The 15,139-nt window shown below is 45.1% G+C and overlaps 1 protein-coding gene across 1 annotated transcript in view; it reads left to right on the top strand.

Moving 5' to 3' along the window:
• Positions 1-15,139, top strand: part of CLSTN1 (calsyntenin 1) — a 248,267-nt gene that overhangs the window by 114,178 nt on the left and 118,950 nt on the right. Inside the window, exon 3 of the mRNA XM_068112236.2 lies at positions 10,761-10,965. Coding sequence (XP_067968337.2) covers positions 10,761-10,965 — 205 coding nt within the window. The remainder of the gene's footprint in view (positions 1-10,760; positions 10,966-15,139) is intronic.

Genomic DNA, 15,139 nt, shown 5'->3' with positions numbered 1-15,139 from the left:
TACTTTTGTTTTTGTTTCAATTTTTTTTTGGCTAATGTGCAAAATAAAGAGATACTTCTGGAAAACGCAAATAAGTTTAACACAGTACTGTCCGTGAATTGAGTTCGATATCAGTTTACATCACTTTCAAGGATCAATTTACTTTCTTCGAAATGTCAAATGTGGTTTTTGTTTCTTTTAAAGGTCACATTAACAAAATCTAGAATAATTTCAACATAATTCCAATGAACTTTTGGTTCTAAGTCATCTTGAAAAGTAAGTTCACCCCCACAAAAAAAAATTCCATATTAAATGCCAAGTCTGTATATATATATATATATATATATATATATATATATATATATATATATATATATATATATATATATATACACAAAGAATTAAGTTAAGCACCCCCCCCGTTTTTTTACAACCTCGCACATTACAAGTTTGTTGTCGTCAAAACAGTGTAATATACCCATGATATTGCTATATTTTCTGGAGAAGTGATATTATGGTCACATAAAAACATAACAATCATGCCGTTTTCAATATTTTATTCTGAATAATTTAAGGTGAAATTTTTTGGGAATTTTAGGCATATTTTCACCTCAATTTAAGTATGGAGCTATAGGTCCATCACGGACAGTGTGGATGACGTTTATGTTTTCTAACGTACAGTCATTGTTCTGAGAAGACCTCTAGCGATCTTTGTGTCAATAACGTGTGTAGGACCCACGTGATCGGATCACTGACTCAACCCTACGTCTCATAGACCCTGTAAGCCGTCGTATGCGTTGCTGTGGCAGGTTGTTCCATTCCCGATGTAATGCACGTTCCAATTCATCCAGATTGGCTATTGGAGGGACCATCTTCGCAATTTGTCGTCCCAACATGTCCCAAACGTGCTCGAGGGGGTTCAGGTTCAGGACAGGATTAGGGGGTGCTTAACTTAATTCTTTGTGTAGGGGTGCTTAACTTAATTCTTTGTGTATATATATACATATATATATATATATATATATATATATATATATATTATTTTTTATATATATATATATGCATGATAATGCTTTCCTTCGCTTCCTTTCCTTAGCTGTATATATATATATATATATATATATATATATATATATATATATATATATATATATATATATATATATATATACATATATATATATATATATATATATATATATATATATATATATACATATATATATATATATATATATATATATATACATATATATATATATATATATATATATATATATATATATATATATATATATATATACATATATATATATATATATATACAGTGGAACCTTGACTTACGAGTTTAATTCGTTCTGTGACCGAGCTCGTAACTCAATTTGCTCGTTTCTCAAATCAAATTTCCCCATTAAAATGCATTGAAATGCTATTAATCCGTTCCAGCCCGCCAAAAACCACACCAATTTTTTTTTAAATATACAGTATATATAAAAATATCTCGCGCTTTATATTTCACCTGTATGCAGCATACAAATTGGCAGGATGGCCTGGACTGGAGGTACGCACACTTGACTCTAAACTGTCCAGCCTGGGTTTGAATCCCGACCCAGCTATAACCTGTCATGGGTGAATCACAGGCAGGGTGATTCATCAATGTGTGTACCGCTAAACTGGGCGCCCCGTTTGCGTCCCATTAGTTGTTGGATGTTAAGGATCTCACCGTGTTTTCCACAAAGAGAAGGCGAGCTATCGCCGGCACTCTGAACAAGTTGTGGCCTAGCAAGCTCTTCTCCTCTGCCGTTATATACGTCCTCCTCGGCATCTTTTTCCAGAAGAGCCCTGTCTCGTCACAGTTGAAGATTTGCTGGGGGATGTATCGTTCGGCTTCTATCAGTTCGGCAAAAGTTATAATAAAATCTTCAGCTGCCTTCACATCCGCCTCACCAAGTCGACAACACGCACACCTCGCTCATGTTTTTCGACGATTGCGTGTTTTATATCCAAGCACATCATCCTCTTCTTCTTCTCAGTACTGCCCTTGGCACTCAATTTCTTAGGACCCATGGTTAAAACTAAGAAATTTTCCAAAATAACCAAAAGGCGAAAACAAAGCAGCAGCGATATACGGCAGAGATACTTGCACGGCAAGATAACCACGTGACCGGAACCCACCTGGTGGCGGGTAGCGTAAGCTCCAAAATAACCAACATGCGAAAACAAAGCAGCAGCGATATACGGCAGAGATACTTGCACGGCAAGATAACCACGTGACCGGAACCCACCTGGTGGCGGGTAGCGTAAGCTCCAAAATAACCAACATGCGAAAACAAAGCAGCAGCGATATACGGCAGAGATACTTGCACGGCAAGATAACCACGTGACCGGAACCCACCTGGTGGCGGGTAGCGTAAGCTCCAAAATAACCAACATGCGAAAACAAAGCAGCAGCGATATACGGTGGAGATACTTGCACGGCAAGATAACCACGTGACCGGAACCCACCTGGTGGCGGGTGGCGAAAGCTCGTAACTCAGATCTCGGCTCGCATCTCAAAGCAATAAACCGCCCGAGCGACGGCTCGTATCTCGGAAAACTCGTAAGTTGGTGCACTCGTAAGTCAAGGTTCCACTGTATATATATATATATATTGTTGCGTATCTGCAGCCGTCCTTCTCCCCTTACCAAGGGGGGATTAGTCCCCTTGTCTTTGACTGGCCTGGCGGGACCCGGGACTTATGACGTCCCTTCTGGACAGCGTGAAATAGGGTATTAGGACTACAATTCGCCATTACCTAATTACTCGCGCTGCCCTGAAACGAGGAAATAAGCCCCGCACAAACCACGTGTGTTGAGACGCCGAGCGGTGCGTACACGCGATCCGTGCCGTTTAGATGGTGAACCGGGTTCTTGCGGTCTTATTCGTGCCACGCTTAGTCAATGGCGAAATCACAGAGGCGAACGAATTGGAAAAAGGAATAACAGGTTTATTTACACTATACAATGATTCCAGAAAAAGGGGACACAGTGCAGCCTTAGACAGTCTTACTTACTACCCAGGACAAACGGGCCCGTCTCACACACACACACACTCACACGGGGCTTGCAGTTGCAGGATGATGGTCCGCGTCCATGGATGGCTCCCGTGCAGCTCCCTCCGGTCTCTGGCTCGTCCCGTACAGATGGTAAGAGGAGAAGGCATGAGCTCTCCGCGTGTCGTTTGGACGCACAGGGTTATTACGCGGCGAACGGTAGGGTGTGGGCTCTGGCGGTTAATCACTGGCAGGTTTATTCGCGTCTACTCGCGTGGCTGAAGTAGGCGCTATTCGCCACCGGCGCGTCTGGCTGCAGCCCTGTACTTGTACTGCCAACACCTCTTCTTCTTCCCCTCTGGCGCGTACGTTATACTGTGAGATACAGTTCAATGCCGCAAAACGCTATCGCCACGAAGTTCGCCCAAATCCTTCTCCTTCAAAGTCCTGCCCGTAAATTCTCTTGCCAACAAGTCCTTTCTCTCTCCTCTGTGAGTCCTCCCAGTCAGTCCTCTCTCTGCGAGTCCTCCCAATCAGTCCTCTCTCTGCGAGTCCTCGCATCAAGCCCTCTCCCAACAAGTCCTGTTCAAGGGCTTTGTGCAGTGACTTATATAGGCACGCCCCACGAACCTTCTCAAACTCACCAGACGCGCCTCTCCACGCCCTCTCATGCCATGCCGTTAGAGCCCTGATTGGCTGGTGGCTCTTACCATCATCGCCTCTGACGCTCCGATCTCAACGCTGCCCCCACCCCGACCCCGCACTCCTCCTTCTCAGGCCTACCTCGTGTCACTCGACTAGTGAGCAGCCGATGCGTAACAAACTGGGTCGAGCAGCCAATGCTTAACAAACTGAGCGGGCAGCCAAATGGGGCGCGGGATGGATTCCGCCCATCGAGGTGGAATTGGAGGGTGGACGCAAAATGAACGGGACCTAATCTCATGTCTTTACACAACGCAGATATTAATAGGGGAGATGGCCTATACTTACACATACTATGACATAACAAATACTACTAGTGGGCCTACGTGTTGCTCGTGGAACTAACTATGGGGGGCAACCCTTGAACCTTTAATGATCAATAAGTGCAAATCTCAAAACCGTAGCAACATATATATACTGTATATATATACTGTATATATATATATATCTTTATATATATATATATATATATATATATATATATATATATATATACACACACATATATATATATACTGTTACATATCTATGTGAATTAATATTCAGATCTTTGCTTATCCGTGTGTAGTATATTAAGGGTTGTTGTGATTGGAGGGTCAGGAGCCCTTCTGAACCAGTGGCCGGAAACGGAAGTGACCGGAAACGGAAGAGGAAACGACACGAGGAAAAAAGGACGAGTATTCTTCTGGTTCTTCCTCGCCCCGCTCGGACGAAAGGTGGCCTCGACCTTGCGCTGCGTGACAAAGCGGCGTTCCGAAGCCCGTCTGGCGAGAGGAGTGCGGGGCCTGGTACGATACCGACCCGGTGGAGACGTCAAGTTGACGTGGGGCCGGGCATCGACCCCGCGTCTGGTACCGTTCGCGGCCCCGTCTAAAAAGACGCGTATGAGTCGCAGGTTGGGGCCTAGCACGCCTGGCAAGTGGCGTGGGGCTTTTGGCTTGCTTTACCGTGCCCGCTCCACGTAGCCACGAGAGGCTGCAGCCGCGGGGCCTGGTACGATACCTGCCCGGTGGAGACGTCCACCCGGGGTTCGTTTAACCACCCGAGTGCGGCGACGCCGACTATCATCTTGGTCTGGAGGGGCCCAGAGACATTGTGCGGGACCGAGACCATAAGGGTGTTGTGAGTACTCACCGGGACACACGTATATAGGATGGCCATCTTATTCATAGGGAATTGATTGTCATTGAAAGATTGTTGATGGTGGTGTATTGTTGATTGCTCGGGGAAAATCTCCGTGGTTGTGTCATTGGAAATTGTATGGTATCAGTACCATTGGGAAATATATTCTTGAACATCAGTGTCTCGTGGGTGGAATTCATAGGGATTGCGTTGCGAAAGCGCATCTATATAATACTACTTTCTGGCGAAGGTCCTCTCACGGTCCGGGGGTCACCGAGACCAGGTAGTCACCGAGGGGACCACGTAACAGAATTGGGGGCTCGTCCAAATTACGATTTGCGGTTTCGCAATTGGGTCTACGTCCGGGATCTAAAATTGTATAAAATAATAAAATAATAATTTTTTATTAATTAAAATTTATTAATTAATTATTAATTGGTAATTTTTTTTTTGAGAAATTGGGGTAAAGTCTTGGGTGAAGGTTAACAGGTGTTAACGATAGGCACCATGGCGTTTGTGGCACAGAACTTTGGGGTAACCCCGAGTGAGGCACAGTTCCGAGCGTTGCTAAAGTCGGACCTCTTGAAATTGGCCAAACATTTTAACTTGGAGGTCCGAACTAATTTGAGGAAGGCAGAGTTGCAGGCCACGGTGATACAATCTATGGTGGGATTAGGAACATGGGACGAGTTAGCCTGGGAGTGGCTACCCGAAGAACCAGAAGACGTTGAGCTCCGGAAACTGGAGTTGCAGTTACGGAGCCAGGAACGGATTAAAGAAGAAGAAAGGAAAGCAGAAAAGGAAAGAGCAGAAGAAGAAAGGAAAGCAGAAGAGAGGAGGGAAGAGAAACAAGCGGAGGAAAGGAGAGTGGAACGAGAACTCCAGGAAAGGTTAAAAGAAGAAGAAAGGAAAGCAGAAGCGAGGAGAGAAGAGACACAAGCAGAGGAAAGGAGAGTGGAACGAGAACTCCAGGAAAGGTTAGAAGACAAAAAAGCAGAGGAAAGGAGAGTGGAACGAGAACTCCAGGAAAGGTTGGAAGAGAAAACAGCACAAGAAAGAACCGAGGAAAGGAGAGTGGAAAGAGAACTCCAGGAAAGAAGAGAAAAGGAACAAGCAGAGGAAAGGAGAGCTGCAAGGGACCTCGAAGCAGAGGAGAGAAAAGCGGAAAGGGAATTAAAGGAACGTGACATGGAGCTTCAGCAAGAAATCAAATTCAAGGAGCTGGAGTTAATGAGAGAACGGGGAGAGGCACCACCCTTGCTGACGGGGTCGACACCTAACCAGAAAACCTGGGATGTGGGCAGACATGTGAGGCTGGTTCCACCGTTCAGTGAAAAGGATGTCGCGAAATTTTTCCCACACTTTGAGAAAGTGGCTCGACAATTAAACTGGCCGGAGGAGGCCTGGACCATACTCATGCAAAGTGTGCTGGTGGGGAAAGCTCAGGAAATTTATTCGGCGCTACCAATGGACCAATGTGCAGATTATGAGGTACTGAAGAAGCACATCCTCAAGGCCTATGAGTTGGTGCCGGAAGCTTACAGGCAAAAATTCAGGAATGCCAGGAAGAGGGAGAGTGAGACCCATGTGGAGTTTGCCAGAGTGAAAGAAAACATGTTTGATCGGTGGTGTGAGTCAAAAGGAGTCGGGAAAGACTTCGAAACATTGCGGGACTTGATCCTGGTGGAGGAATTCCAGCAGTGTGTCCACGAGGACATCAAAGTGTACCTGCAGGAAAAGAAAGTACCAAAGTTGTGGGACGCAGCCACCATGGCAGATGATTATGCCTTAACCCACCGAATAGGGGTCCATGAACCTACCTCCTCGCCTAGATCTCCGCAGGGGAGGTGGGGAACAGCAGGTGCGGAGAACGACAATACATGGCGGCAGCCTCGAGAGGATGAGGGGGACAACGCGGATACCCCACCTGTTCGAAGTCAGAGGGCTGTGGGCCCAAGACCAACTTATTTTTCAGGGGGCCCGAGGCAGACCACGAGTTTTTCCTCCGGGCCTACTTGCGCGTTTTGCAAAAAACCTGGACACTTGATGTCCAGTTGTTACCTCATGAAAAGGGACAACCCAGAGCGGAGTCCGACTATTACCACTCCGAATGCGATGGCTAGCGTAAGAAATCGCCATCAAAAGGGTTACCAACCATTTATTTCAGAGGGGTTTGTGTCACGGGATGGAGCCTCGACTAACCGGAAACCGGTTAGGATATTGAGGGACACAGGGGCACATCAATCTTTAATGCTTGAAGGCATTTTGCCATGGTCCGAGGAGACGGCAACGGGGGATAGTGTTCGTTGACAGGGGATTGGGGGCGGTGTTAGTGCTCCCCTTCATGTCATCCATTTGGAGTCCGATTTGGTGTCAGGACCGGTCACCGTCGGTTTACAAGCCACGCTTCCTGTAGAGGGTGTATCTGTGGTTATCGGGAATGATTTGGCCGGGGGTCAAGTTTATGGTAACCTGAGGGTTGGTCAAGAGCCCAGCAGGGAAAATAACACCACACCAGCTCGGGATGGCGACAAAAGTGCCAAGTTATTTGTAGGGGGACTGAACTTCAAAACAGAGGAAGAAGTTCTGACCTCTGTCTTCAACAGATATGGGCCGCTGGTGGACGTGCGGTTGGTAAGAGACTGGGAAACGCAACAGTCCAGAGGGTTCGGCTTTGTCACATTTGCCAGCACCAAAGACGCCAGAGAGGCAGAGAAGAATTGGAATGGCAAGGATTTGGAGGGTCGGACCATAACAGTAGGGAAGGCATTTCGTAGGCGTCGAGAGGTCTACAGGAGAGGACAACTGGGCGGTAGTTTTGGTGGTGGCCGCAATCAATATTATTATGGAGGCTCCCTGAGTTACGGCAGCTCCCGAAGGAAGGATTGGCAAAGTAGTGGCCGAGAAGGAGACCGCTATTCGTGGGACTACAGGGACAAGGGGTCCCACCATAATTATTAGGGAAGTTCTGAGAAGTTGAAGCACTGAATGCGGCGGAGCCGCTGAGCCAAGATTCCTCCACGGATTAACCGGGAACGCCGTTCCTAAAGGCGTCCATATAGGGAACTTTCATGCACGGACTAACCGTGAACTTCACGTTCCTAAAGGCATCCATGTAGTGAATACTCGGCTTGGCCTCCCGGAAAAAGTGCTATCGAGTTGCGTAACTTTGGATCTTTGATCAACCCCTTAACCTTCATTCACAAGAAGCTGACGGTCAAAGTCAGAGGGTCAGGAGAGGGAGTTTGATTTGGCAGGGACAATGTCGTTGCTGGTGTTTAGTCCAGAGGGAGTAATCTGGGGGTTTTGTGAGAGTTTGTTGCTTTATTTTTGAGTTGGGATAATTGTTGCCCAGGGGAACTGAGGATTTGGGGGTTGAGTTATCTGGTTTATTTATCCAAGTTGGCCGGCAACGAAAGTTTTCGCTGGGGTCAAACTTTCTTTCTTGAAGGGGGGGAGTGTTACATATCTATGTGAATTAATATTCAGATCTTTGCTTATCCGTGTGTAGTATATTAAGGGTTGTTGTGATTGGAGGGTCAGGAGCCCTTCTGAACCAGTGGCCGGAAACGGAAGTGACCGGAAACGGAAGAGGAAACGACACGAGGAAAAAAGGACGAGTATTCTTCTGGTTCTTCCTCGCCCCGCTCGGACGAAAGGTGGCCTCGACCTTGCGCTGCGTGACAAAGCGGCGTTCCGAAGCCCGTCTGGCGAGAGGAGTGCGGGGCCTGGTACGATACCGACCCGGTGGAGACGTCAAGTTGACGTGGGGCCGGGCATCGACCCCGCGTCTGGTACCGTTCGCGGCCCCGTCTAAAAAGACGCGTATGAGTCGCAGGTTGGGGCCTGGCACGCCTGGCAAGTGGCGTGGGGCTTTTGGCTTGCTTTACCGCGCCCGCTCCACGTAGCCACGAGAGGCTGCAGCCGCGGGGCCTGGTACGATACCTGCCCGGTGGAGACGTCCACCCGGGGTTCGTTTAACCGCCCGAGTGCGGCGACGCCGACTATCATCTTGGTCTGGAGGGGCCCAGAGACATTGTGCGGGACCGAGACCATAAGGGTGTCGTGAGTACTCACCGGGACACACGTATATAGGATGGCCATCTTATTCATAGGGAATTGATTGTCATTGAAAGATTGTTGATGGTGGTGTATTGTTGATTGCTCGGGGAAAATCTCCGTGGTTGTGTCATTGGAAATTGTATGGTATCAGTACCATTGGGAAATATATTCTTGAACATCAGTGTCTCGTGGGTGGAATTCATAGGGATTGCGTTGCGAAAGCGCATCTATATAATACTACTTTCTGGCGAAGGTCCTCTCACGGTCCGGGGGTCACCGAGACCAGGTAGTCACCGAGGGGACCACGTAACAATACACACACATATATATATATACACACACACATATATATATATATATATATATATATATATATATATATATATATATATATATATATATATATATATATATATATATACAGTATATATACACATAAAATGTGCGAAAGTCTTAGGCCAGATAGAATACTGTATACTGTATACATTTTTATTGTCATATTCATATATTTTGATAAATATATGGTGTTTTAATGATCATGTTTTACCAACAAAGTAACAAAAGTGAATTGTATTTTACAATATTAACACATGAAATTTCAATATTTGGTGTAACCATATTTTTTCATGCAAAAATCCATTTGGAGTGCTTTTCTGCAATTTCTATAGAAATTCCATCGGGAGGTGATTCAATGCATTCTGCCATGTTTTCCATAATTCGTCGTTTGATTTTGGATTTAGGTGGTTTTCCTTTGATCCTGTCTGGACAAATAATTCCAGACAGCTTCTATGATGTTAAGCTCAGGATGTTGAAGGGGCTATTTGAATCTGGGCCAAGTTTACAATGGCGCTAATTGAGCCTGGGCACTACACTAACTTTTCCTAACACACCTATTCCTCCGGTCTCTTTGTCCTGATTTGTTTCCCTACTAATTTTTCGCCATCGAAAGATGTCACATTCTGGGTTTCATATTTGAATAGTTTCGAGTTGGTTTGCCATGAATACAGTGTGCATGGTAAGCAGTGTTCTTATAACACCGGAAATAGTGATTAATAGCAACATTCTATCGCAGTATAATAGGCAAAAATAATCTCGAGAACATTTTAATAATGTTCAAATTTGAGATTTACCATTTAATGAACCATCCAAGATTGTTACTCTTCATTGCACATTCTCTTCGCATTCGAAGCGGCATCGCTGTCCATCACCTTCAGATCAATTGGTTGTAAATTTTGATGTATTTTGAGCGAAATGATCTGTGTAATGCTTGGATTCTGCAGTGTGTAACACCCATTTACAGTGTGATTGGTACAAATCTCAGCTGAGATGCGTGGACATACATGATTAAGCTCATCTGCACATCTTAATGACAAATTCCTGTGGGCAATCTTTTCTGAACATCACTTTCATGAAATGTGGTTCATTATCCAAGTACTTTCATCACCTCCTTAGTTTTTTCATTATTGACTTTCCAGACCAACTAGCCGTGGTCCAATATGGGATGCTGCTGGTAAGTTGGTTGATCTCTTGATTACATTGGTGTGTAACCGGTGTGGCTTCTTCTACTCTCTGATCAGTCCCATGTCTAGATGATGACGTTCACAATACCAGCTCGTTATCTTCTCGTTGCTTAAATATCCTGAGTTGCCCCAACCGCAAGTCTCCTGCCTCTTGCTAATAAATCATCTGGGAAATTCCATCAACCTTGATCTCTGTTGACGATAACCAATTAAAAAACCACCTGATCTTGAATCATCCCACTTTGTTCTTTCCCAATAGTGCTGCTTCAAATCATTTTTGCAGTATCTCTTTTCTCGGTGACTCAAATATGCCATATTATTTTCCCTCACTGCTGCTTTTCAGGGGAAATATGTGGTTTTCGCATCTCGGGACCCGGTGCTGCATCCTTTGAGGTTGTACTTGTGGATGGACGCAGCGGCGAAGGAATTGTTCGTGCCCTCGAGCCCGTGGGCTGTGGTCCTTCTGCTCACCGTGAATTGTCTTTTATCCTGCATGCCTACGACTGCGGAGATGGACTCGGAGGAGCTAATCAGAGGAAGTCTCACAAGTGAGTCATTTGTGCCAATGTCTCTTTCTCTGGGTTATTTTCTTGATATCCCGATGCCTTTACTCCTATTTTTGTGGTTTTTTGTTTTTGTTATCCGCCCATCCGTCAAAGTCTGAGATGGAAGTGGAGACCTAAAAATGAGCTCTAACCGACCGACCGATCATCCATCAATGTACTTTTGTGTACACTATATTTCAAAAACCGTTGAACATTAAGATTTCATATTGCAGACATCTATTTCTCATGACATTATATCAACCTGTTTTAGAACATGGCTGTGATTGGCTGAATTCTGTTGCCAGGGTAACCATCTCAGTAACTTGGCTTGTGTACGCGATAGTTCAGAAACTGTTCAAGATTTAGCTTTTATATTACACAGGTATACTGTATTCCTCATACCTCCTAAAAGTTGGGGGACCGAGACAATCAGCTCCTTGTGTCATTACATTTAGTGCAGAAATTTCTGCACCAGATTTGAGTGTAACAATAGTTCTACCTTTTGGTTATAGTTCAGAAACTTTTTACCATTTGTTTCATGAAGTATGGAATTGGACAATGTTACTGTTCTTTCTTTATAGCCTGAGCATTAGTAACCTCTGATAGTATTAATCCATTTGTGCTTTGTCTGTATGCCACTGATGGTACATTGCTGGGAAATCTGTAAATGGGTGGGATGGAGCGGAATGATCTCTGCCTGGGAGGTTTTAACTTTTAAGTAGTGGAGTACCTCAGGGATCAGGGCTGGCACCGTTCTTATTTATAATTACCCTGCACTCGTGAATCAAAAAGCATGGCTAAGCGATCGGTTGCATCCGTACGTAATACGTATGTGTGTACGTATGTCTTACGGGTGTCTGCATTTTAAAAATTAATTTTCTCTGCAACGGTTGATCCATTTGATACAAATCTTTCACCATTGGATCACTCCACCTGTTGAAATTTTATTATGACATCATAGGTCACGTGATACGGATGCCATCTTGGAAAAACCGAAAAACGTTGCACCTCTATCTAAGAAGCCACTCCATAACAAAATTGAAACATGGTGTATTGTCAAGTACTCCCCATGGGGAATAAGATATGTTAATGGGGAAATATGTGGTTCATAATTTGAAATTGTGATGTCATAATTTGAAAGTACAACGCTTAATGTGATGAGTATGATTTTTTTTTTGTGCAACTATTGGTCCGATGGACACAAAAGTCTCACCATAGGAGTGCCTCCTCTTGTAGAATTTTTAAATGATAATTATGACGTCATATGTCATGTGGTGCAGGCGCTATCTTAGAAAAAACGAAAAACATTGCACCTCTATATCCCTGAAACCGCTCCATGGAAAAAAATGAAACGTGGCTCATTGTAAAGAACAATGCATGGGGAATAAGTGTTGATAACCATGACGTCATTAGTGCCTTAATTATGATGTAATAATTCGACAAGGACATCGCTTAGCCCGTAAAATTTATTGAGCGTGATCTACTGAACAATTATATTAGAGAATGTAAATTTATAACGTCATCAGTCACATGGTCTGGCAGCCATATACAGACTTGGCATTTAATATGGAATATTTTTTTTGTGGGGGTGAACTTACTTTTCAAGATGTCTTAGAACCAAAAGTTCATTGGAATTATGTTGAAATTATTCTAGATTTTGTTAATGTGACCTTTAAAAGAAACAAAAACGACATTTGACATTTCGAAACAAATAAATTGATCCTTGAAAGTGATGTAAACTGATATCGAACTCAATTCATGGACAGTACTGTGTTAAACATCTGTACGTTTTCCAGAAGTATCTCTTTATTTTGCACATTAGCCAAAAATTTTTTTGACAAAAACAAAAGTTAAATTACGACTGGGATTACGGACAGTAAAATTACAGTTCAGTACTTCGTGTAACCCCCACGAGCATTCAGGAGAGCACGTACACGTTGAGGCATGCTGTTCACGAGATTTGCCAAGGTTTGGACAGGAATCGCTTGCCATGCAGTGACAATAGTCTGCTGCAATTCACACACAGAGGTCGGCTGCTGGTCCAAGTGGTCGATTTGACGTGTTAATTCTGCCCACAAGTTCTCTATCGGATTCATATCCGGGGACATGGCAGGCCACTCCATATGCTCTACACCACAGTCAGCAAGAAAGTGTTGGATCATGCGAGCACAATGAGGCCATGCATTGTCATCTTGGAAGACAAAGTTTCCTCGAAAGGCTGCACGAGCAAATGGAAGCAATGTTTCTTCCAGAATGGCCCTGTACTTGAACTGGTTCAGGTTTCCATTCAGAACAAGCAGGTCAGTTTTGCCCCCTGCATGAAAAGCAGCCTAAACGGTCACCCCACCACCTCCAGCTTGGACTCTTTGCACTATACAATCTTCGTTGTAGGCTTCATGCACTTGTCTGCGCACTCGGACGCGGCCATCTTGACGATAGACCAGAAATCTAGACTCGTCACTGAAGATCACGTGATTCCAGTGTCCTGGCTGCCATTGACGGTGCTCTCTGGCCCACTGCAATCGGCGCTGGCGGTGTTGTCTGGTCAGGCGTGGCTTTCTCAGGGCACGCCTGGCACGATAGCCTGCTTGAACCAGTCGTTGGTTGACGTGCCTTCTGGATACAGGCACATTTGTCAGTTGCTGCCACTCAGCCCTAAGCCGATTAGCTGACTTGGTATGGCCATTGCGGACTAACCGGTGCAGCTGGCGATCATCCCTCCTTGTGGTTCTGTGGGGACGTCCTGGCCTCGGTATTGGAGTAGGGACACCCCTCTGAGCATTTCGTTTCAGGATCTTTGACACCTGACCTTGAGTGATGCCATACTGCCGAGCAATAGCACGCTGTTTCATGCCGTAATTTCGTAAAGCCACCACTCCATGACAAACAGCATTGTCGAGTTGACGGACCATCTCCAGAGGAAGTGCCAATAACTTTTGGAGACGTGCAGCAGTTGTTTTCCACTAATACAGAACGCAACAACCCTTGTATACCCGACTGTGAAGCCAATCATCAAATGCACCTGTCCGTACATTTTGCCACGCCACCTGTGATATAATCCTGTTGTTGACTTCTTTCTGCGACAGACAATCAGTGACATGGTTCTTTTAACAAATAAATCACCAAAGTGTGAAAGAAACTCACCAGATTGATATACTGAGTTAAGAAAGTAAACCCAAGTCAAGAAAAAAATATATTCCATATTAAATGCCAAGTCTGTGTAATCAAAGAAAAAACCCTTAAAAACAGAAGAGTTGGCTCGCACCAAGTTGACAGTGTGGGGTAAGTATATATATATATATTTTTGTATACAAGATCGAGGCTCGTGAAAGAGCGAACTTTAATCACACAGAAAGACAAACCGACACATAAAACATATAACATCGGGAGCGGTAGACAAGATGGGGAGAGAGGGGGAAGGACACAAACACAACATTTGAGAGCAGGGACCGAGAGACATGGAGACATCGAGAGATCTGTGGGAGGGAGAGGGCTTTGGGGGGGGAGGCATGGGAAGGGGGGGATGGGAGAGGTATAAAACATATGGACACTGCCAGGACTTCCAGGAAAGAAGTTGGAATTTCAAACAAGGTGGATCTGGGGTGAATTAGCGGGGGTAGAAAAGATCAAGGTTTTGGGTGGGGGAAGATAAGAGATGGGGGTGAACAGCTGTTTTAAAGACGTGGAGGGAGGAGTGGGATTGAAGGGAGTGTGGGAGTTTGTTCCAGAGTCGGGGGAAAGAGGAATGAAAGAGTGAAGGTGAGCAGAGAGCCGAGATTTCGGCAGTTTAACCATCAGAGGGTTGCTTGCAGATATTGTGCGACCTGTAGGAATATTTGGGGGACAGAGCACAGAGAGAGCTGGGGGAGCAAGGCCGGAGAGGAGTCGGTAGAAGACAGAAAGACCACCTACCTGCCTGCGGTGAGTGAGTGAAAAGCCCTCAGAGATAGCTTCATCGCGGGAGATTCCAATGATTCTGAAAGCTTTGGTTTCAACAGCGTGAAGCCGACCTAGGTGTGAGGCAGGAGCACTGGCCCACAGGGGAGAACAGTATTCCATTGAGCTGCGGATGAACGCCTTGTATGTGGTGAGGAGATCAGGTGTGCCTAGGAAGGACTTCGCACGACGGAGGATGCCCAGTCGGCGACTGGCTTTGGAGGCCAGCTTGGAAATGTGG

The sequence above is a fragment of the Myxine glutinosa genome, chromosome 4 (assembly GCF_964187855.1).
Source record: "Myxine glutinosa chromosome 4, kmMyxGlut1.1, whole genome shotgun sequence".
Classification (NCBI taxonomy): domain Eukaryota; kingdom Metazoa; phylum Chordata; class Myxini; order Myxiniformes; family Myxinidae; genus Myxine; species Myxine glutinosa.
Note: the sequence above shows the minus strand (reverse complement) of the source record. Positions and strands in the feature narration are given on the sequence as shown.